The sequence below is a fragment of the Sphaeramia orbicularis genome, chromosome 19 (genome assembly GCF_902148855.1).
Source record: "Sphaeramia orbicularis chromosome 19, fSphaOr1.1, whole genome shotgun sequence".
Lineage (NCBI taxonomy): Eukaryota > Metazoa > Chordata > Actinopteri > Kurtiformes > Apogonidae > Sphaeramia > Sphaeramia orbicularis.
In genome coordinates, this window is record NC_043975.1 from 49,357,230 (window position 1) to 49,378,942 (window position 21,713).

Below are 21,713 nucleotides of genomic sequence, written 5' to 3' on the forward strand. Positions count from 1 at the left end.
TGAAAATACAAGAGAACAGATGTAGAATAACTGTCCACTGTAGTGACCACTGTGCATGAAAGGGTTAAATAGGATAAGCAGGGTATTTTAGTTCAGGGGCCACATTCAGCCCAATATGTTCTGAACTGGGCTGAACCTGTAAAACAATATCAGTAAAAATAGTAAAATTACATTATGAGTGTGGCGACACGGTGGTGCAGTGGTTAGCACTGGTGCCTCACAGACAGAAGGTCCTGGGTTCGATTCCAACACCAGTCGACAGGGGTTGGACCTTTCTGTGTGGAGTTTGCATGTTCTCCTCATGTCTGCGTGGGTTCTCTCCGGGTACTCCGGCTTCCTCCCACCATCCAAACACATGCACTAATAGGTTAATTGGTTAATCTAAATTGCCCATAGGTGTGAATGTGAGAGTGAGTCTCTATATGTTCAGCCCTGAGATGAACTGGCAACTTGTCCAGGGTGTACCCCTATGTAGCTGGGATAGGCTCCAAGTGACCCTAGTGAGGATAAAGCGGGTTCAGAAAATGAATGAATGAACATTATGAGTGTTTACATCTACAAAGTTTCCTTAAAAATGTGAATAACATGCACAACCTGAAATTTCTTCAGACAAATAAGTGCAATTTTGAAAACATTCCGCCTCAGTTTATCATTCACACATGTACATTACAACTTACAGATCACAGTGGATCTGCAAATACACAAAACATTTAATAACAGACAGAATATTATTAAAATTACAATGACTTCTCTTGAGACATTGCATGTTCATATTTGTTCAGGTTATTCACCTTATGTGTCAAAAAGGGATAGTTTGTAAATTTCAACATTTTTATGGAATTTTACTTTTTTGACTTAAACAAAGAGAAAAACTTGTCGTTGTCATTATTATTCTAACGGTATCTAACTGGTCTGATCCACTTTAGATCGTATTGGTCTGATACGGAACCTGATCTACAATGATTTTAACACTATTGATTGGTTCTAATAATTGTATTTGTTAATATTTTTGTATTTTACAACTGCATCCGATAGGCCGGATGGGACCCGTTGGTAGGCCGTGTCATGTGTTTGACGCCTGCGATTTAAATAAATCTAACCCACCTCGACCAGGTACTAAAACAGTACCTTTAATAAGGATCTGACAGGAGAATTAACCTAGCATATATGTTTTCAGTGATGAGGAATGCAGATGATCGACAAACACACTAACTCCACACAGTGAGGCATCAGTACTGTCCTTTAATATGGTCATTAAAGGCTCATTCTAAAGCAGGGGTGGGCAATTAATTTTCTTATGGGGCCACATAAGAAACTTTGACAGTTGTTAAGGGCCGGACCAATACACTTGCAGCTCTGCTCAATATCTGTATAAAAACAGTAAATGAAACAATACAATGACACAATGAAAATGTGGAGCATAGCTTTGTTTGTTTGCGTATCTAAGTTCTTTTATTTCTCTTTTTTTTCTTTACCTCTGACCTCAGTGAACAAATACTTAGAAGTTCATGTTTTGTTAAAAACTCTGCATTCTGAATCAGTCCTTCTTTTTTTTGTGTTAGCTGACATCTTCATGGGCTGAAACTGACCAACAAACCCATCAGTGCATAAGCCTTAGGCGAAGTACCCAGAGTACATATGAAAAAAACGCTAATTTAGCCGATCCTTAACCTGTTTAACCCTGACCATATTTTCAGGGGAAAAACGACTAAACAGAAATACCCAAAGTAAATGAAGAATTACTTCACAATAATAAGGTTCATATGGATGTTCTTGGTGTCTATGGACATTTACAGACCTCACAGAATCTATTCCCATTGTCTAAAATATTGTATCTATTACTATGCCTGAGTAAACTGGAACAAACTAAAAGAGAAACTAGTAGCACTCGGAGAGCGCAGACCTCCGCCAAGGCTGATCAGTGGCCCCCCCCGTGGCCCCCCCACCCCCGATCACCACCAAAATGTAATCATTTCTTCCTTATCCCATTTCCAACAAACCCTGAAAATTTCATCCAAATCTGTCCATAACTTTTTGAGTTATGTTGCACACTAACGGACAGACAAACAAACAAACAAACAAACAAACAAACAAACAAACAAACAAACAAACCCTGGCAAAAACATAACCTCCTTGGCGGAGGTAATTAGAATTTTTTATCCTCGCCTGTTTTTCTCCAGCTGGACTGACGATGTTATGCATAAATTAATTGTTCGTGTTGGAGATTTTTAATAGCGTATATTTCACCCCACAAAGATTAAAAATCACATTTGAACATTAAAGTTTGCACTAAAATACACTTTTGATGTACTTTTATTAACATTAGGGTCTAAACTTTGAGCATAAGTTGAAAAAAACATTCATTGTCCTGATTTATTATATTTTTATAGTAGATGAATATTAATATAATTTTTTCGGCCCGCGGGCGGACCGATAGGGCTAAAGGGGTTATTAAACAAAAGCAGTGCTGTTGTATTGGTTGCATTTATTACAATGATAAATATTTGCAATGACTTTCAACTTGTCAATGACCTCGTGAGGGCCAGTCAGGGTCAGCTATTGGGCCGCATGTGGCCCACAGGCTGTACACTGCCCAGGTCTGTTCTGAAGTCTTCACTTTCAGCAGAAAAATCAGTTGAGGTCTGGGAATGTGCGATATCACTAAATACGAAATAAATAATAATATATAAAATAATAATAATAAATAAATACGAGTCATACAGGACAAAACAAATGACTCAGTCAACCATAGAATAGAGCACAAAGGAATAAATATTTTGCTATGTTCTTCCAATAAATTAAATAATTAAATGCAGACTTTTTTCAGAATTTAATTGTTTGCCTTGTGAATAGGTTGAAATTGTTGCAAAATCTGCAGGCATCATAACTTTCTTGATGATTGATTAAACCTATCAGTATAGAGCCTTAGCAGAGCTGTTTGAAGAAACCCAAATATTTCCATGTGATTATCTTTATTTTCCAGCAGATGGCGTTCTGCTATCATTTGTATGTAATACTTTTAGCGTGAGAGGAAAGTCAGCTCAACAGAGTTGAAGTGCAAATATTTAACCCATAAAGACCCAAACATCCACTGTCAATCAGACCCATCTGCTGCTCTAATATGTTTAATATCTGCTGATCCACTAATCCTATCAATGCATGTAAATATTTGGTGTAAAACAGTTTGTCATCTTTTCATGGTCATCAGATATGACCCATTTGGACGTTCAGAGGCTTCGTAGTGAACGTGGAAACACTGTCATCTTCTACAGCATTGATTCACCAGTAAAACCCATGGAGTTGCACAAGTAACAGTGGTAGTAGACACTTGTTTTACCTTCAGTTATTGAAATCTTTGCTGAAAAAGTACTTTTTCTCTGTCTGTGTTGTAATATAATAACCTTTGAATTTGAGTTTTCATGAGCATTTAAATTAAGTACAGAAAATAAAATATAGCAAAATACTTGATTTACATTGAAAAATGCAAAATACAGAGGATAATATTATAATAAATGGTGTTAGATCACTCCAGAAAAGTTAAATGGAAAGAACAATTAATCTGGGAACTACCACAAAATTCACACTGGGTCTTTATGGGTTAAATGCTGTGTTTCGTAGCTCACTGAATGATTTCATGACTGTAGACATGTAAATCACATGCTACAACTGCAGGAGTCTCCAGGTTTTAACAGAGGCTAACATCAACTTAACCCATAAAAACCCAACCAGCAACTGGTGACCAAAAGTATTTACTGATCTGAAGTATTTAATACCTGCTGATCCACTAAACCTATCAATACATATATATTTAAAAAAAAAAAAAAAAGGGGTAAAATACATTTTGTCATCTTTTCATGGTCATCAGATATGACCTGTTTGGATGTTCAGAGGCTCTGTAGTTACCATGGAAACACTGTCATCTTCTACAACATTGATTCACCAGTAAAACCCATGGAGTTGGATCAATGACGGTGGATGGACACGGTGTTTTTATGTTCAGTTAATGATGATTTTGTTGGAAAAGTCACATTTTCCCTCATTTTTTTTTCTGATTTTTATCCAATAACCTTTGAATTTACTCTGAACAGGACCAGTGGATTAAATACCCTGATTTTCACTGAAAAAAACACCAAATAAATAAGTTAATTTTAAAATAAATTTTGATAAATCACTTAAGAAAGGTTAAAGATAGAGAAAAATTTATTTGGGAACTACCACAAAATTCACACTGGGTCTTTATGGGTTAAATGCTGTGTTTTGTAGCTCACTGAATGATTGCATGACTGTAGACATGTAAATCACATGCTACAACTGCAGGAGTCTCCAGGTTTTAACAGAGGCCAACATCAACTTAACCCATAAAAACCCAACCAGCAACTGGTGACCAAAAGTATTTACTGATCTAAAATGTCTAATACCTGCTGATCCACTAAACCTATCAATACATATAAAACTAGAAGCACTCGGAGAGTGCAGACCTCCGCCAAGGCTGATCAGTGGCCCCCCCCGTGGGCCCCCCCACCCCCGATCACCACCAAAATGTAATCATTTCTTCCTTATCCCATTTCCAACAAACCCTGAAAATTTCATCCAAATCTGTCCATAACTTTTTGAGTTATGTTGCACACTAACGGACAGACAAACAGACAAACAAACAAACAAATAAACAAACCCTGGCAAAAACATAACCTCCTTGGCGGAGGTAATAAAAAAAAAAAAAAAACAATAATTGGGGCAAAATACAGTTATTCATCTTTTCATGGTCATCAGATATGACCCATTTGGACATTCAGAGGCTCCGTAGTTACCATGGAAACACTGTCATCTTCTACAACATTGATGCACCAGTAAAACCCATGGAGTTGGATCAATGACAGTGGATGGACACAGTTGTTTTTATGTTCAGTTAATGATGATTTTGTTGGAAAAGTCCCGTTTTCCCTTTTTTTTTCCTGATTTTTATCCAATAACCTTTGAATTTACTCAGAACTTATATGAACATCTACAGGACCAGCGGATTAAATACCCTGATTTTCACTGAAAAAAACATCAAATAAATAAGTACATTTTAAAATAAATTTTGATAAATCATTTAAGAAAGGTTAAATATAGAGACAAAATTATTCGGGAACTACCACAAACGTAGCCCTGGGTCTTCATGGGTTAACAGTGTATCAGTCACTAGTGAAGTTGCACCCACAGTTGCACATGCGCAGGTTTTGAATATGATGATGTGTTAACTCGTCCACTGGCGTAAATGTCACTCGATGATCTTGCCACTTCACAAACTTCCATCCGCAGCGCCTGAAGGCCCCTGGGACTCACTCAATTACGGGTAGATCAATGTCGCTCCTGTCTGGCTGTTTTGTTGTCATTGGCAACCAGGTTGTCATGGTAAACTGCTCAGACAGTGAGCTACTGAGGTGCAGCGGCCAGTCCTGACCCACACAGGAAGTATTTAAAAACGGGTGGGACCTCAGCTCAGCAGCCGTGGTGTTTGTCCTGGAGATAATGTGGTCAGAGAGACGCTGGAATATGCAGCCTTCACATGGAAACACAATCTATTAACGGCACAGATGCAGCTTCAGTATAGATCAGAGGTGTCATACTCAGTTTAATTCAGAGGCCACATCCTCCCCATATGATCTGAAGTGGGCCAGACCAGTAAATGAATAAGACAACAATATATAAATAATGTCAACTTCAAACTTTTCTCTGTTTTCTTTCCTTTAACATGAACCATGAAAAAACTGAAATTTCTTAAAAAAAAAAAAAAAAAAAAAAAGTGCAATTTTAACAATATTCTGCCTCAGTTTATCATTTACACATGTGCATTCCAACTTACAGATCACAGAGGATCTACAAATGCAGAAAATATTTAGTAACAGTAACAGACATAATGCTGTTAAAATTACACTTACTTCTCTTAAGACATTTCATGTTGTTCATATTTGTTCAGATTGTTCACACGTTTTGTGAAAGGATAGTGTATGAATTTAGACATTTTCATGTAATTTTCCTTTTTTTTTTTTTTACACTAAAATGAAGATGTTGCAGTTGTCATTATTTATAGGTTATAATAATAGTATTTTTAGGGTCTAATCCACTTGAGATCAAATTGGCCTAAATGTGGAACCTGAACTAAAATGATTAAGATCCATGGGCAAGATCAGACCTTTTGGCCCATGGGCCGTATGTTTGACACCTGTGGTATTAGGGTGGTCCAAAAAAATTTGTTTTAAGATTCTCTGGATTAGAACCCTGCATTTGGTTCCATATCTGGCCAAATTACTTTGGTCCAGATTTTATGTAAATTAATTCATATTTAGAGGTGTCACAGACAGGTGCAGATGTCTCTATATACTATAACAGAACTATCCAAATGAATAAGGCAGATTAGAATAATTTGTAATTTTATTCTCAAAATCAAACTGACCCTCGTATAAAAATGTTCCTTAGAAAGTCCAACAACCACTGTTGGTTTATTGAAATGACCAAAAATGTTCCTGTGTTCTTTGACAACTTGTTGCCAGTACTGTTTGTGATCTGCATTTGTTGTTCGGCTACAGCTGAAGTCTGGAATAAGCTCCGCCCCTCTGTCAGTGACATCATTGACAACTTTTCTGGAATGCACAATTTGATCAGCCTTCTGAAAGTCTGCATCATCTTCTGGAGGAACTGTTCAGAATGTTTGTGGCAGATCCAAAGTTTCAAACAAACGCATGGTGCTGGTGGGGACAAAAGCCCTGATCTGCTTCCCTTCACAATCTGATGGATTAACCTTTAGCCCTATCAGCCCGCCCACGGGCCGAAAAAATTATATTAATATTCATCTACTATAAAAATATAATAAATCAGGACAATTAATGTTTTTTTCAACTTTTGCTCAAAGTTTAGACCCTAATGTTAATAAAAGTACATCAAAAGTGTATTTTACTGCAAACTTTAATGTTCAAACATGATTTTTAATCTTTTTGGGGTGAAATATACGCTATTAAAAATCTCCGACACGAACAGTTAATTTATGCATATCATCATCAATCCAGCCGAAAAAAAAAAAACAGGTGAGGATGAAAAAACTATAGTTTCTCTTTTAGTTTGTTACAGTTTACTCAGGCAGAGTAATAGATACAATATTTTAGACAATGGGAATAGGTTCTGTGAGGTCTGTAAATGTCCACAGACACCAAGAACATCCATATGAACCTTATTATTGTGAAGTAATTCTTCATTTACTTTGGGTATGTCTGTTTAGGCGTTTTTCCCCTGAAAATATGGTCAGGGTTAAACAGGTTAAGGACATCCCAACGCTTTAGCGGAACCCAAAGAACCTGCATTTAACATCATCCAGTGTCACACTGGAGTCACAGAATGCCAGGACAACCAGTTCTTCACTCCAGTACCACAGATGTGGACCAAAGCTGTTCAGGCTGCTTTAGGACAACTGAATGTTCATCCTGTGACAACTTTTGAAGGAATACTAAATCATTTTCAGGGGCTTTCGCCGGTGATGGGGCTTCAAAGCATGCTCTGATGTACAGGCTTTGTGCAACCTCTAAAACATCTCCTTTTTCTTCAAATTTTTTCCTAAATCATCTTTTGAACCTAATGCAGGGTTCTAATTGAGGTTATCTGAATCTTTGTTTTTTACCAGGATTGTTGGACCACCCTACTGCAGTATACAGGGTGGGGAAGCAAAATTTACAATATTTTGATTGAAATGGATTGAAAGACAGTGTATGACCAATTAGTTTATTGAAAGTCATGAGAATTTATTTGCCACAAGAAAATGTCCATAATAGAAAATGTTTTATTCTATGTGTCCTCCTTCTTTCTCAATAACTGCCTTCACACGCTTCCTGAAACTTGCGCAAGTGTTCCTCAAATATTGGGGTGACAACTTCTCCCATTCTTCTTTAATAGTATCTTCCAGACTTTCTGGTAATAGTTTTGCTCATAGTCATTCTCTTCTTTCCATTATAAACAGTCTTTATGGACACTCCAACTATTTTTGAAATCTCCTTTGGTGTGACGAGTGCATTCAGCAAATCACACACTCTTTGACGTTTGCTTTCCTGATTACTCATATGGGCAAAAGTTTCTGAAAAGGTATGGATAATAGTGTTAGGTATGATTATGACATCAGTATATGTTTGGGTTCAAAACAATTGACGTAGTGCCTGCTGAGAAAAAACAACTAAATGGTCATTGTAAATTTTACTTCCCCACCCTGTAGATACTCCCCATGAAGAAAAAGAAAAGAATCCCTTGGTCAGTTTTTGTTTGTGTTGTTGTAGCCGTTCAGAGATGACACAGACCAACTCAACCTCACTGTGGACAGACTGTTAGTAGCCGTTAGTTTAACGCAGGGGTGTCCAACCCTGGTCCTCGAGGGCCGGTATCCTGAATGTTTTAGATATTTCCCTCTTCCAGTCCACCTGACGGTCATTATCAGGCTTCTGCAGAGCTTGATGATAGGCTTATCATTTGAATCAGGTTTGATGGAAGAGCGATACATCTAAAACATGAAGGATAGTAGCTGTTGAGGACCAGGATTGGACACCCCTGGTTTAATGCCTTTAACTTTAATATAAGGAAATAGAGGACTAGTTATTTACAGTCTTCATAGAAACATTCCATCCAGCTGTCCTGTCCATCAGGCTGCAGAGACTGGGACTCTGAAATGGACTAATCCTCACAGGAAAAGACAAGAAGCAGCTGCTGGATTGAAAATGAATAAAGCAGCAGCCGTAGACAGTAGATAAGAGTAAGTCAAGACAGGGAAACGGACAGTTTCACTGATGCAACATATAGCTGAATGTACTGAATCTGTTGGGTGATATGATGCTAAATGTTGGATTTTTATTTATTCATTTTTTCTTGTTTCATAATCATGACATTTAGATTTTTTTTCTTGATTTGACGACTGTTGCACTGTGTTGGTCTCAAGAAATAAAGTCACAATGATGTGTGAGAAAACAAAGTGTTTAGTAAGCTGTTAAATAACTCAAATAATTGCAAAAATAAGAGTTTAACCCACATTTTTACACTAAATGATTACATCACCACATAGCCCATGAGAGTTATGTTTTTACTTTTATTGTATTAACTTATTTATTTAACTGGTACTTTTAGTGTCTTTAAAAGCAGATAGATACCTTTCTTTTCTGCAAATTAAGCAAAAGTCAGTTATTTAGTTTAACTTAGCCTACCATGAATTGAAAAAGAAAATAAGTAGTCTGTCCAAATGTCCTCCAGAACCTGTGAAGACTCATAAACATGCATTTGTCAGTTCTCAGTGGAAAAAAATACACAAGATAAAACACTGAAAAAAACAGGACAGAGTACTGTTTCCATGGTTAAAGCTTAGCTAAGTGGATGCTGCTGTTAGACACATAAATGTGTTTTGGTTAACTCTAAAAAAGCATTGCATGGTATTTCCCAGAATACTGAACATAGTCTTTTTTTTCTTCAAACTGTCAAACCAGAAAAGATGCAGATCCTGCAATAATTTAAAAAAATAAATAAAAAAAATTGAATGACAAACACTATCAGCACCATCCCGCTGGCTGTAGTGTACTCAGATGAACACTTGGAAGCATTCTGTCTCATAAAATGAAGAAAAGAATCCAACATCTCCTGTTTATTAAAATATGAGTCAACTGTGGATACAGATGTGAAGGTGAAACTGTTCTCAGCCAGTTTGAAGGAATGGAAAAACCTCCACCACCCTGTCTTTAAACATGAGCTTGACTCAGCTCAGATACCAAATTTCATTAGGAGTTTCAGTGGAACAATTTAGTGTCTTGTGTGGGTTTAAATGTGCTTTTATGAGCTTTTCGCTGAGTCAAGTGTCAAGTTCAAGACAACCCACTGAACGGTTGGATTCAAATGGAATCACAGTACGAGCCGTTTGAAGCTTTGGATTAAAATATCAACACTTCACCTGGAAATAATACATATTGTTCTCCTCAAAGCATAATTACCTAACTCATACATAAATGGACAAAAGTATGTGGACACGTTGAATTCAGGTGTTTCTTTTCTAACAGGGGTTTGGGATACAAAACAATAATGACTAATCTCACAATATAGTTTTATATTGGGATGAATGTCATATTGATTATTAATATTGATATTTCTGTGTCAAATCCTCATGAACAGGACATCTTAAAGCTGTAGACATGATGTGTGTGTGTGTGTGTGTATTTATGGCCAAAGAGCTTATAAACATCTATATTTCCTTAAAGTTTAAAGCACAGGAGTCAAACATGCGGCCCGGGGGCTAAATCCGGGCCGCCAAAAGGTCCAATCTGGCCCCTGGGATGAATTTATGAAATGCAATAATTACACTGAAGATATTAACAATCAAGGATGTTCAATCTAAAGTGGGTCAGACCAGTAAAATACTATCATAATAACCTATAAATAATGAAAAAAAGCAATTTTTTTCTTTATTTTTTAGTGTCAAAAAAGTAAAATTACACAAAAATGTTTACATTTACAGACTGGCTTTTCACAAAAAATATGAACAAGCTGAAATGTCTTAAGAGAAGTATGTAGTATTTTAACAATATTCTGCCTGTTATCAAATATTTTGTGTATTTGTAGATCCACTGTGATCTGTAAGTTGTGATGCACATGTATAAATGACAAACTGAGGTGTAATATTGTTAAAATTACACTTATTTTTCTTAAGAAATTTCAGGTTGTCCATATTTGTTCATTTTACGTTCAAGTACGGTTTGTAGATGTAACCATTTTAATTACAGAATTTTACTTTTTTCACTCAAAACAGAGAAAACTTTGGAGTTGATATTATTTCTAAGTTCTTATCCTATTATTTACATTTTTTTTGCAAAATTATACTTTGTTTTAGTGTAAATACATAAAAATATGTGCCTTTACAAACAGAAAAATTTGGAGTTGTCATTATTTATATGTTATTATGATAGTATTTTACTGGTCCGGCCCACTTTATATCATATCAGGCTGTATGTGGCCCCTGAACTAAAATGAATTTGACACCACTGGTTTAAAGGGAGAGTTTTCTTCCTCAGTGAGATGTGAAGAAAGTAGATGGTTAGTTGTGGAAGACAATGATTATTTACAGTCAGAGCACGAAAAATATTTTAGAAATTTAGAGGTAGAATATTTAAAATCATAATCACGGATAAAAAAAAAAATTAAAACCAAATGTTGAGAGAAATGACGTCAAAACCATCTCTGAAGCATTTTGGAAGCAAAGATAACAATTTAAACCAAACTAACCAATGCAAAGATATTTATCCATATATAAAACTATATTATGACATTAGTCATTATTGTTTTGTATCCCAGACCCATGTTAGAAAAGAAACACCTGAATTCAACATGTCCACATACTTTTGGACAGATACTATATAACTTCTATGGTGATCTGGTGTCCTTAGTATTCACTGGTCTTCACCTACATCTCCATACTGGTTGCCATTGGCTCCCACATATCAGTTGATGCTGCTGATGTTGTTCTGAGGTCCAACAATCAGAGACGTTCTGGTGTCAACAATCATCTGGCAACTGCCTCTACATGCCACCACCTGATCGTTGACAGCAACACTGGAAGGAACGCCAAGAACGACACGTGTCAACTCACATGACTTCAGTCTTTTAAAAGGTTAATATCAATGCTCTTCTTTGTATAGTTCTAACATTTAAAGTATATAATGTTATAAAAACATTAAACTTTGTGAAATGTTAGTCTGTTTTTACCTTTAAGACTGTAAAGATGAATTAATGTCCTTTTTTTTTTTTTATCTTTTAACGTGTGCAACAGTTTTGCCTTTAACGCCACATAAAGAAATGTTTGCATTTTCTTTTTAAATTTAACTCTTTCATGCATACTGGTCACATAAATAATTATTGGGACACATCATGTCTACAGCTGTAAGATGTACTGCTCATGATGATTTAACATAGAAACACCAGTATTAATAACATTGGGTTACAAAAAAATGTTTTTTGCAAGTTGTCTAGGTTTTTTCAACTGAATTAGGACCATTTTGCACCACTAAATCCAAAAATGACATCTGTTTTTCTCAATCAGGTCAGGTTTTTTTGCTAATTTGATTTTGAAAAATTTGATCTTCTCACAAAATATAATAATTAATACCAAAATCAGATTGGTAAGCACACTTTATGAAACTTGTGACTTGATTCCTGTTAGGTACAATGGTGTATTCACCGCAGATGTAGCAGAATACGTCAGGCTTATTTTTGCAAGATCTTCTAGTCGAAGCCATTTCATTCACCTGTAATATTAAAAAAAACATTAATCATAAATTGGCAAAAGTAAAACCTTCAGAACTCGTTTATTGCAAGAAATATGAAAGAATTTTGTATCATATGATGTGAAAATGCCCATAAATGTAAGCAAAAATGTTAAAAAGCCAATATGTAGCATAGTTCAGAAAGTTGACCTGATTGAGCAAAATTAATGTGATTTTTGGATTCAGCACCAAAATGATCCTAAATCAGCTCAAAAAACTTCAACAATAAATTTGTTGTTGACCAGTGTAATCAGTAGGATATTTATCCCGATACAAATCTATATATGACATCTGTCATTATTGTTTTGTATCCCAGACCCCTGTTAGAAAAGAAACACCTGAATTCAACATGTCCACATACTTTTGTCCATTTGTGTATGAGTTAGGTAATTATGATATGAGGTTAACGACATATACAATATTGTACACATTTGAGGATTCATCGTCTTTAAGGCCTGGTGAGCGTTGTATAGATAGGCTGCTCCCAGCCAGAGGGAGGACTGTGTGGAGGCGGAGCCAGAGTCAGGCTGTTGATTAGGGGCGTAGTCAAGGGTCCATGGGAAGGATGGAAGTATGGGTACTGGTACAGACTGGCAGGGTATCCAGAAAAGGCCCCGTAGAAGCTCTGTAGATCAGAGGATGAGGAGGATGAAGGGCAGGCACCGGGGTTCAGGGGGGTGTATTCAGGTTGGTGTGGTGGGGGCGGGGGGGTGGAGGAGGCGGAGCACTGGGAGGAGTAGTGGCTAGGGCTCATCTGCTCAGTTTTAATCTGAGGTTTCTGGTCCTCATGGGGCCCGAGGACGTCCCGAGTAGAAGAGGACACCGGCAGTCCACCATGAGAGCCCGGTTTGTGGGTCCAGGTGGGAGCGCTGTGGGAGTGGGAGTGGGAGTGGGTGCATGGGAGGACCAACGATGATCCAGAGAAGCTGCTGTGTCCATGACTGGCATCTGGGGGGGTTAAAACAGCAGAGGCGTGGCTGCTGGGGGGCAGGTACTGGTCGAACTCGTGCACGTCAAAGCCATCCATGGTGCTGATGACGTCGGTGCTGAGCTCAGAGATGTCCACGTGGCTGAAGTCGATGTTCTGACGGGTGGGAGGGGCAACAGCGCCGGGGCACGCCTCCACAGGCCGCTGGTATTCATGTTTGACCCCCATGTGGAGGTCAGTTTTGGGGGTGGTGGGAGGTGTTGGAGGTCCATGTGTCTGACCTGAACAGCAGAACAATGAGAAGACATCCATCTGAAAAATCTCATAAAGTGCATGAAACACAACAAGGTTCTAAGAGTTCTGGATTTTTCATTATAGTTTAGTTTTATTTAGTTTTGACTTTTTTTTCTCTAATTCATTTAGTTTTAATTCGTTTTTAGAGCAGGTTTGCTAGATTTTATTAGTTGTCGTTTTTTCTGAATGCTTAGTTTTAGTTTAGTTTCAGTTTTTTCACATATTTTATCTTCCATCCTATTCAAAGAAATCAGTGAGGTGACCCTGGACCCTTTATTTGGGGGTGGGGTTAGGGCGGCTCTGACTGAGCACAGACACAAACATATGTACAGTACCATGGATACATTCCCTATAGTAGGTTGGAGGGGGTAATGTAGGCGGGGGTGCGATCCATACACAACGTCACTTATGTGAAAACGAAACTGAAACTTTCCATCCTTTGACCGTTGGCCTCCTGACTTCTATACCTCTGTTCTACCGATGATCTGAGACAAAATTTTCACATGTTCTGTCCTATATCAACATTGACAAAGACGAAAACTAAGGGAATTTTATACATAATTTTCATATGTTTTACTTAGTTTTGTAAACACATAATACAGTTTCAGTTAGTTATCGTTTTTTTCTTTTAATTTGAGCTTTTATTTATTTCAGTTACCTAAAATGTTTTTTCAATTTTAGTTTTCGTCATTTCGTTCGTTTTCATTAACGATAATTACCTTGAAAAACAAGCACAAATGTCTGGTCATAACGTTCACTGTTTTTAAGCAGAATGATTTATTTGACTGATTAATAGGTGCGGTTGACAAAGTATTGATACCAACTGAACTGGACTCCAATAGTGTCAGATCACACATGATCAGTTGATTCTATATTTAATGATGATTCACTTTGAGCTTTACGTTCTAATAAACCAGGTGCATTTATTTATTGATGTTACTATTTAGTATATTAGTGTTTTTATTTCTTTGGTTTAAATCTTAAATTTAACTATTCAATCCAATTAAAATGAAGTTCCATCCACATTTTCTTCAAGACAAAAGTATGTGGACATGTTGAATCCAGGTGTTTGTTTTCCAACAGGGCTCTGGGATACAAAACAATAATGACAAATGTCAGAATATAGTTTGATATTGGGATAAATATCATACTGATTATTAATGTTAATGTTTCTATGTCCAGTCATCATGAACAGTACATCTTACAGCTGTAGACATGATGTGTCCCAATATTTATGTCCATACAGTTTAGAAACATTAATATTTCCTTAAAGTTTAACAGGAGATTTTTCTTCCGCAGTGAGATGTGAAGAAAGTAGATGGTTAGTTGTGTTACAAAATTTTTATTTACAATCAGAGTACAAAAAATATTTTAGAAATTTAGAGGTAGAACATTTAAAATCATAGACAGAGATAAAAAAAAAAAAAATCAATGTTGAGAGAAATGAAGTCAAAGCCATCTCTGAGTCACTTTGGAAGCAACAACAATTGAAACCAAACTAACCAATGCAATGATATTTATCCCAATATAAAACTATATTATGACATTAGTCATTATTGTTTTGTATCCCAGACCCCTGTTAGAAAAGAAACACCTGAATTCAATGTGTCCACATACTTTTGTCCATGTGTGTATGAGTTAGGTAATGATGCTATGAGGCAAACGGTATGTTTAGGACAGAGGTGTCAAACTCATTTTAGCCCAATATCAAGTGGGCCAGACCAGGAAAATAATACCATAATAACTTATAAATAATATCTCCAAATTTTTCTCTTTGGTTTAGTGCAAGAAGTAAAAATGCAGCTTGAAAAGTGTTATATTTGCAAACTATCCTCAAAAAAAATTGAATAAGCTGAAATTTCTTTAAAAAAATAAATGAATTTTAACAATATAATGCCTCAGCTTATCATTTAGACATGTGCATTACAACTTACAGATGACAGTGGATCTACAAATACACAAAACATTTACTAACAGGCATCTGGAACTGAAACATACACCCTGTCAAATATACCCTGACACTCTTAACTGTGGGTGTCTCAATAAATTTTGGACTTTGCAAATTCATCCCAAAGGGCAGGATTAAACCGTTCAGAGAACTGTTTTTAGCCCTTGTATGTTTGACACCCCTGGTTTAAGGTCTTAACTCACTCAGGTCTTTGCAAAACAGGTAAATATATAAAAATATATTAAATCCGACTGGTGGTCTCACCTGTCCTGTCTGGATGGTAATGCTGGTGGACCTCCGCGGTACCACTCAGCCGGGTCATCCCAGCCTCTGTCTGCTGGTTCAGGCCTGGTCTACACTCCCCTGGACCTGCTCTGGTGCTCTTCCGTCTTCGAGGCTGGTACTTGTAGTCTGGATAGTCTTTCTTGTGCTGTAACCTCAGTCTTTCTGCCTCTTCAACAAAGGGACGCTTCTCAGTTTCAGACAGAAGTCTGAGGATGAGGAACACGGAAGAGCGTGATTTATTTCATAGATAATGAAAAATAGATAGATAGATAGATAGATAGATAGATAGATAGATAGATAGATAGATAGATAGATAGATAGATAGATAGATAGATAGATAGATAGATAGATAGATAGATAGATAGATAGATAGATAGATAGATAGATAGATAGAACGATAGATAGAACGATAGATAGAACGATAGATAGATAGAACGATAGATAGAACGATAGAACGATAGAACGATAGATAGATAGATAGATAGATAGATAGATAGATAGATAGATAGATAGATAGATAGATAGATAGATAGATAGATAGAACGATAGATAGAACGATAGATAGAACGATAGATAGAACGATAGAACGATAGATAGATAGATAGATAGAACGATAGATAGATAGAACGATAGATAGATAGAACGATAGATAGATAGAACGATAGATAGATAGATAGATAGATAGATAGATAGATAGATAGATAGATAGATAGATAGATAGATAGATAGATAGATAGATAGATAGATAGATAGATAGATAGATAGATAGATAGATAGAACGATAGAACGATAGATAGAACGATAGATAGATAGAACGATAGATAGAACGATAGAACGATAGAACGATAGAACGATAGAACGATAGATAGATAGATAGATAGATAGAACGATAGAACGATAGAACGATAGATAGAACGATAGATAGAACGATAGATAGATAGATAGATAGATAGATAGATAGATAGATAGATAGATAGATAGATAGATAGATAGATAGATAGATAGATAGATAGATAGATAGATAGATAGAAATCCAAATAAAAGCACATCAGTTACACCAAACAACAGGCTTCAAAATTATTGTGATACATCCAATGTTTTTCTTTTGTCTTTACTATATATTTTGTCCTGTCTCAACTTATGTCAAATCAAATCACATCAAGTTTATTGTCATTTTGCTGTGCATACAACAGTGGTGCACACAAGATGAAAAAGCATTTCCCCAGGATCCAAACAAACAACAACTATTACAGCCTTGGAATAATAAATAAGTTAAATACAGAAACTTAAAGTTAAAATACTAACATCAGATAGAAAGTCTCATCATTCTCAATAGTTTTTCTTGTTTTATTTAAACTCACTGTATATTTTAATGTTGAACATTTTGTCATTTTAACCCATAAAGACCCAAACAGGCACAGATGACCAAGACCATCTACAGATGTAAAATGTTTACCACCTGTTCAGCAATTAATCCTGTCAATACATGGAATTAATTGGTGTAAAATACAGTTTGTCATCTTTTCATGTTCATCAGATATGACCCATCTGGACGTTCAGCAGCTCCATAGTGAGGGTGGAAACATCGTCATCTTCTACAACAGGGGTGTCAAACATGCATCCCGGGGGCCAAATGTGGTCCACCAAAGGGTCTAGTTCGGCCCCTGGGATGTTTTTGCCAAGTGCAAAAATTCCACAGTCTGGAATATAATTAAGGAAAAAAAATTTTTGCTTGAATTAAGGAAAAAATCTTGAATTAAGCCAAAAAAAAAAAAAAAAAATCTTCAATTAAGTAAAAAAAATCTTCAATTAAGCCAAAAAAAATCTCAAATTTAGCAAAAAATCTTCAATTAAGCAAAATAAAACTTCAATTAAGTAAAAACAAATCTTGAATTAAGCCAAAAAATATCTAGAATTAACAACTTAATTTTTTTTCTTCGTTTTAGTGCAAAAAATAACATTAAATTATGAAAATATTTACATTTACAAACTATCCTGAAACAATAAAATGTGAATAACCTGAACAAATATGAACAACCTGAAATGTCTAAAGAAAATTCAGCACAATTTTAATAATTTTTCTTCCTGTTCCTCAGTGTTTAATGTCTTTGTAGATCTGATCCATAATGCACATGTAGAAATGATAAGTTGAGGAATAATATTATTAAAATTGCATTAAATTTTCTTACGTTTTTTAATTTAAATTTCAGTTTCTTCAGAGTTTTTTTTTTTTTAGATAGTTTATAAAAGTAAGTATTTTCATAATTTAATGGGGTTTTTTTTTACACTAAAACAAAGACAAAAATTTGCAGTCGTCATTATTTATAGGTTATTATGTTATTATTTTTCTGGTCCGGCCCACTGCAGATCAAATTTAGCTGAATATGGAACTGAACTAAAATGAGTTTGACAGCCCTGTTCTACAACATTAATTCACCAGTAAAACCCATGGAGTTGGATCTGTGACAGTGGATAAACACACTGGGTTTATGTTCACTTAATGAGAGATGTTGTTGCAAAGTCCGTTTTTCTTCAGTTTTCTCTGTTTTTTTTATATAATAATGCTTAACTTTAATTTGAGCTTTTTATGATCATCTACATCACAGGTGTCAAACATGCAGCCCGGGGGCCAAATCTGTCCCGCCAAAGGTTCCATTCCAGTCCGCGGGATGAAAGTGCAAAAATGAACCTGAACAGTCCAGGTTGTCCAAATCCTTTTGGTTCAGGTTCCACATACAGACCAATGTGATCTACAGTCAAAAGAACAACACAATAACCCAGAAATAATGACCACTACAAATTTTCTTTGTGAAAAATTATGTGGAAAACATTTAAGTGAAAAAAATAACATTACACTGTGAAAATATTTACATTTACAAAACTATTCTTTCACAATAAAATACAAATAAATACAAAAATAAAAACAAAGATGAACAATCTGAAATGTGCAATTTTAACAATATTCTGCCTGTTACTAAATGTGTATGGGACATTGTGTGTAAATGTACATGCATAAATAATAAGTCAAGGCATAATATTGTTCAAATTGCACAAATTTTTCAAATGAAATTTCTGTTTTTTCAGGTTTTTCACATCTTTTTGTAAAATGTAAATATTTTCATAATTTAATTGGGGTTTTTTTTGTACTAAAACAAAAAGAAAAACTTGGATTCGTCATTATTTATTTGTTATTAAGTCATTATTTTACTGGTCTGGCCCACTTGAGATCAAATTGGGCTAAATATGGAACTGAACCAAAATGAGTCTGACAGCCCTGATCTACATGATCAGTGAATTAAATATAGTCAAACACCTCATTTTCATGGAAAAAGTAAAATACAGAGGATACATTTTGAACCAATGTTGATAAATTGCTTAAAAATAGAGAGAAAAATACATTTGGGAACTGCCACAAAAGTAGCTCTGGTCTTAATGGGTTAATTGTTTTGAATGCTCTTCATGTAGATTTATGAAATGCTCTGTATGATATGGTCTAATCTTAATGAATAGTTTAAAACCACAGATAAGTAGAAAGTTTCCTTCAACTTCCAATTTTCACACAGAACCAAACATTCTCTTCAAAAGAAATAATGATTTGATATTTATCACAACTAGCCGTCTGATATTGACTGATGTGAAAATTTTTGCTGCAATGTGAATTTGGAAATATCAGCTGATCTTAACTGTGTTCAATCCAAAATGCAAACAATAGCCTTATTTTCATGTGAATTATTACTGTAGCAGTTATATGTGGATGGAAACTCTGAAATATCACACTTCAATTTCGTTTCCTTTCAAAACACTTTCTGATTCCATCAATTGTTGTTTTTTTTTTTTTTTTTTTCTGTAATATGTTCTTATTTTAATTTTAATTTACAATAAAATCAGCTTTGATTGTATTTCTTCTATTGGAAGAGTTTGACGCATAATCTGAACAGATTTTTGCATCTGGTCCATGTCACTTATCTGCACACTTATCGTTTTATATTTATTCTTAATACTATTCATGTCATTTTTTGTCACTTGAGCAATTTTTGTCTTTCAGTGTTCTCTTTATTTATTTATTTTTTTAATGCAGTTGATTACTTGTCTTGTGCTGCTGTGACATTTGAATTTTCCCTTAAGGCACAGGTGTCAAACATACGGCCTGGGGGCCAAATCCAGCCCGCCAAAGGGGCCGATCCGGCCCATAGGATGAATTTGTGAAATGCAAAAATTACACTCAAGATATAAACAGTCAATGTTAGGGGCCATGTAAAGCTCTACTTTAGTCTCAAGTGGGTCAGATCAGTAAAGTACTATCATAAAAACCTACAAATAATGGCAATTCCAAATTTTTCCACTGTTTTAGTGGAAAAAAGGGAAATTTCATGAAACTGTTTAAATTTACAAACTAGCCTTTCACAAACATATGAAAAACTAGAAATGTGTTAAGAGAAGTAAGTGCAATTTTACTAATATTCTGCCAGTAACTAAAATATTTTGTGTATTTGCAGATCTGTAAGTTGTAAGGCACATTTACAAATGATAAGCAGAGGCAGGATAGAGTTAAAATTCCACTTATTTTTCTTAATAAATTTCAGTTTTTTCATGGTTGTTCATGTTATTCACATTTTTAAAAGGACAGCTTATAGATGTAAACGTTTCCATAATGTAATTTGACTTTTTTCACTATAAAACACATTAAAATGTTTGGAATTGACATTATTTATATATTATTACGTTATGATTTTACTGGTCCGGCCCACTTCAGATCATATTGGGGGATATGGCCCCTGAACTAAATGAGTTTGACAGCCCTGCTCTAAAACATAGAGAAAAGTTTGGAACTGACATTATTTCTATATTATTATGTTGGTCCGGCCCACTTCAGATCAAATTTAGCTGAATGTGGCCCCTGAACTAAAATGAGTTTGACACCCCTGCCTTAAGGAGGTCAATAAAGTTCATCTTTTTTTTTTTTTTTAATTATTATTATTATTATTTAACAAAAACTATGCAAGAAAAATTCGAAGAACAGCGCAAAAGTTCAGTGGTCATGGAGCAGAGCCCTGCTGCAGGACCGGACTCACCGCCACAGTTTGCCCAGGGTCTTGCTGAGTTCGGCGTTGTGCAGATGGGGGTACTGGTCCGCCAGTTTCCTCCGCGCAGCCTGTGCCCAGACCATGAACGCGTTCATGGGCCGTTTCACGTGCGGTTTGTTCTTCAGCCCTCTCTCCCCGTGGCTGGGCACGGGTACCAGAGACCAGTCGTATCCTTTAAGCACCTGCGAGACCGCGTCGCGGATGCAGGCGGGAAAGCGCTCATCCTCTGCGCTGCCCTCTGGTTTGTGCGTATTTGCGCGCGCTGGCCCCGGGGCCTCGGAGCCTCCTGGAGAACCCGGGGACTCTGAATCCGATCCATGTGGGGACATGGAGGTGTCTGTCCCCGCTGGGCTGAACGGCTGGTCGGTCAGGGTCTTGTTCTCTTCGTTCATGTTTGTCTAGTGTACAACTGTGTTCCCACTCTCAGTGCGTAAAGGCGCACAGCTCTGTGCGAAAACTTTCACCATTAACTCACTTCAGCTCTTACCTTTCTTGTCTTGGTCTTTGACATTCCTTTACGTGTTCTCCTCCAAATCCAGGCAAAGTTTGAACAGCTGTTTTCTTTTTAACACTCTGACTCCCTGAATCACTCCACCCCTCTGGTCTTATTGGCTTTAAGGCAGAGTTTCCTCCCAACGAGACCTGGGGATGGGCCAGGAGTTCAACCCACCCATGTGCGGATTGCATAGTGGTGTGACGTTCACGAACGAATCGAATCTTTTGAGCAGCTCTTTGAAACGAACGATGGGAATCGTGTCTTTGTAAAGAGCCGTTCATTTTTATTTATTTATTTATTTATTTTAAGGAGGGAGTGTCCGATTGCCTGTCAATTTAGCGTCACTGGGGAGGCTTTATATACAGAGTAG

The 21,713-nt window shown here is 36.1% G+C and overlaps 1 protein-coding gene across 1 annotated transcript; it reads right to left on the reverse strand.

The window, feature by feature from the left end:
- Positions 1-12,561: 12,561 nt before the first annotated feature.
- Positions 12,562-21,239, reverse strand: sox8a (SRY-box transcription factor 8a). Its single transcript, XM_030122213.1, has 3 exons — positions 20,836-21,239; positions 15,743-15,969; positions 12,562-13,517 (listed from the first exon to the last, which is right to left on the reverse strand). Exons 1-3 carry the CDS (start codon positions 21,237-21,239, stop codon positions 12,757-12,759), a joined length of 1,392 nt encoding a protein of 463 aa, XP_029978073.1. The 3' UTR covers positions 12,562-12,756.
- Between the last annotated feature and the right edge of the window lie 474 nt (positions 21,240-21,713).

What these genes read in the sequence shown, in the direction of transcription:
- sox8a (XM_030122213.1), bottom strand. Translation starts at nt 21,239, where the DNA reads ATGAACGAAGAGAACAAGACCCTGACCGACCAGCCGTTCAGCCCAGCG. An exon ending in ACCCTGGGCAAACTGTGGCG is followed by an intron (nt 15,970 to 20,835) that starts GTGAGTCCGGTC and finishes CCTCATCCTCAG; the next exon opens with ACTTCTGTCTGAAACTGAGA. An exon ending in TTACCATCCAGACAGGACAG is followed by an intron (nt 13,518 to 15,742) that starts GTGAGACCACCA and finishes TCTGCTGTTCAG; the next exon opens with GTCAGACACATGGACCTCCA.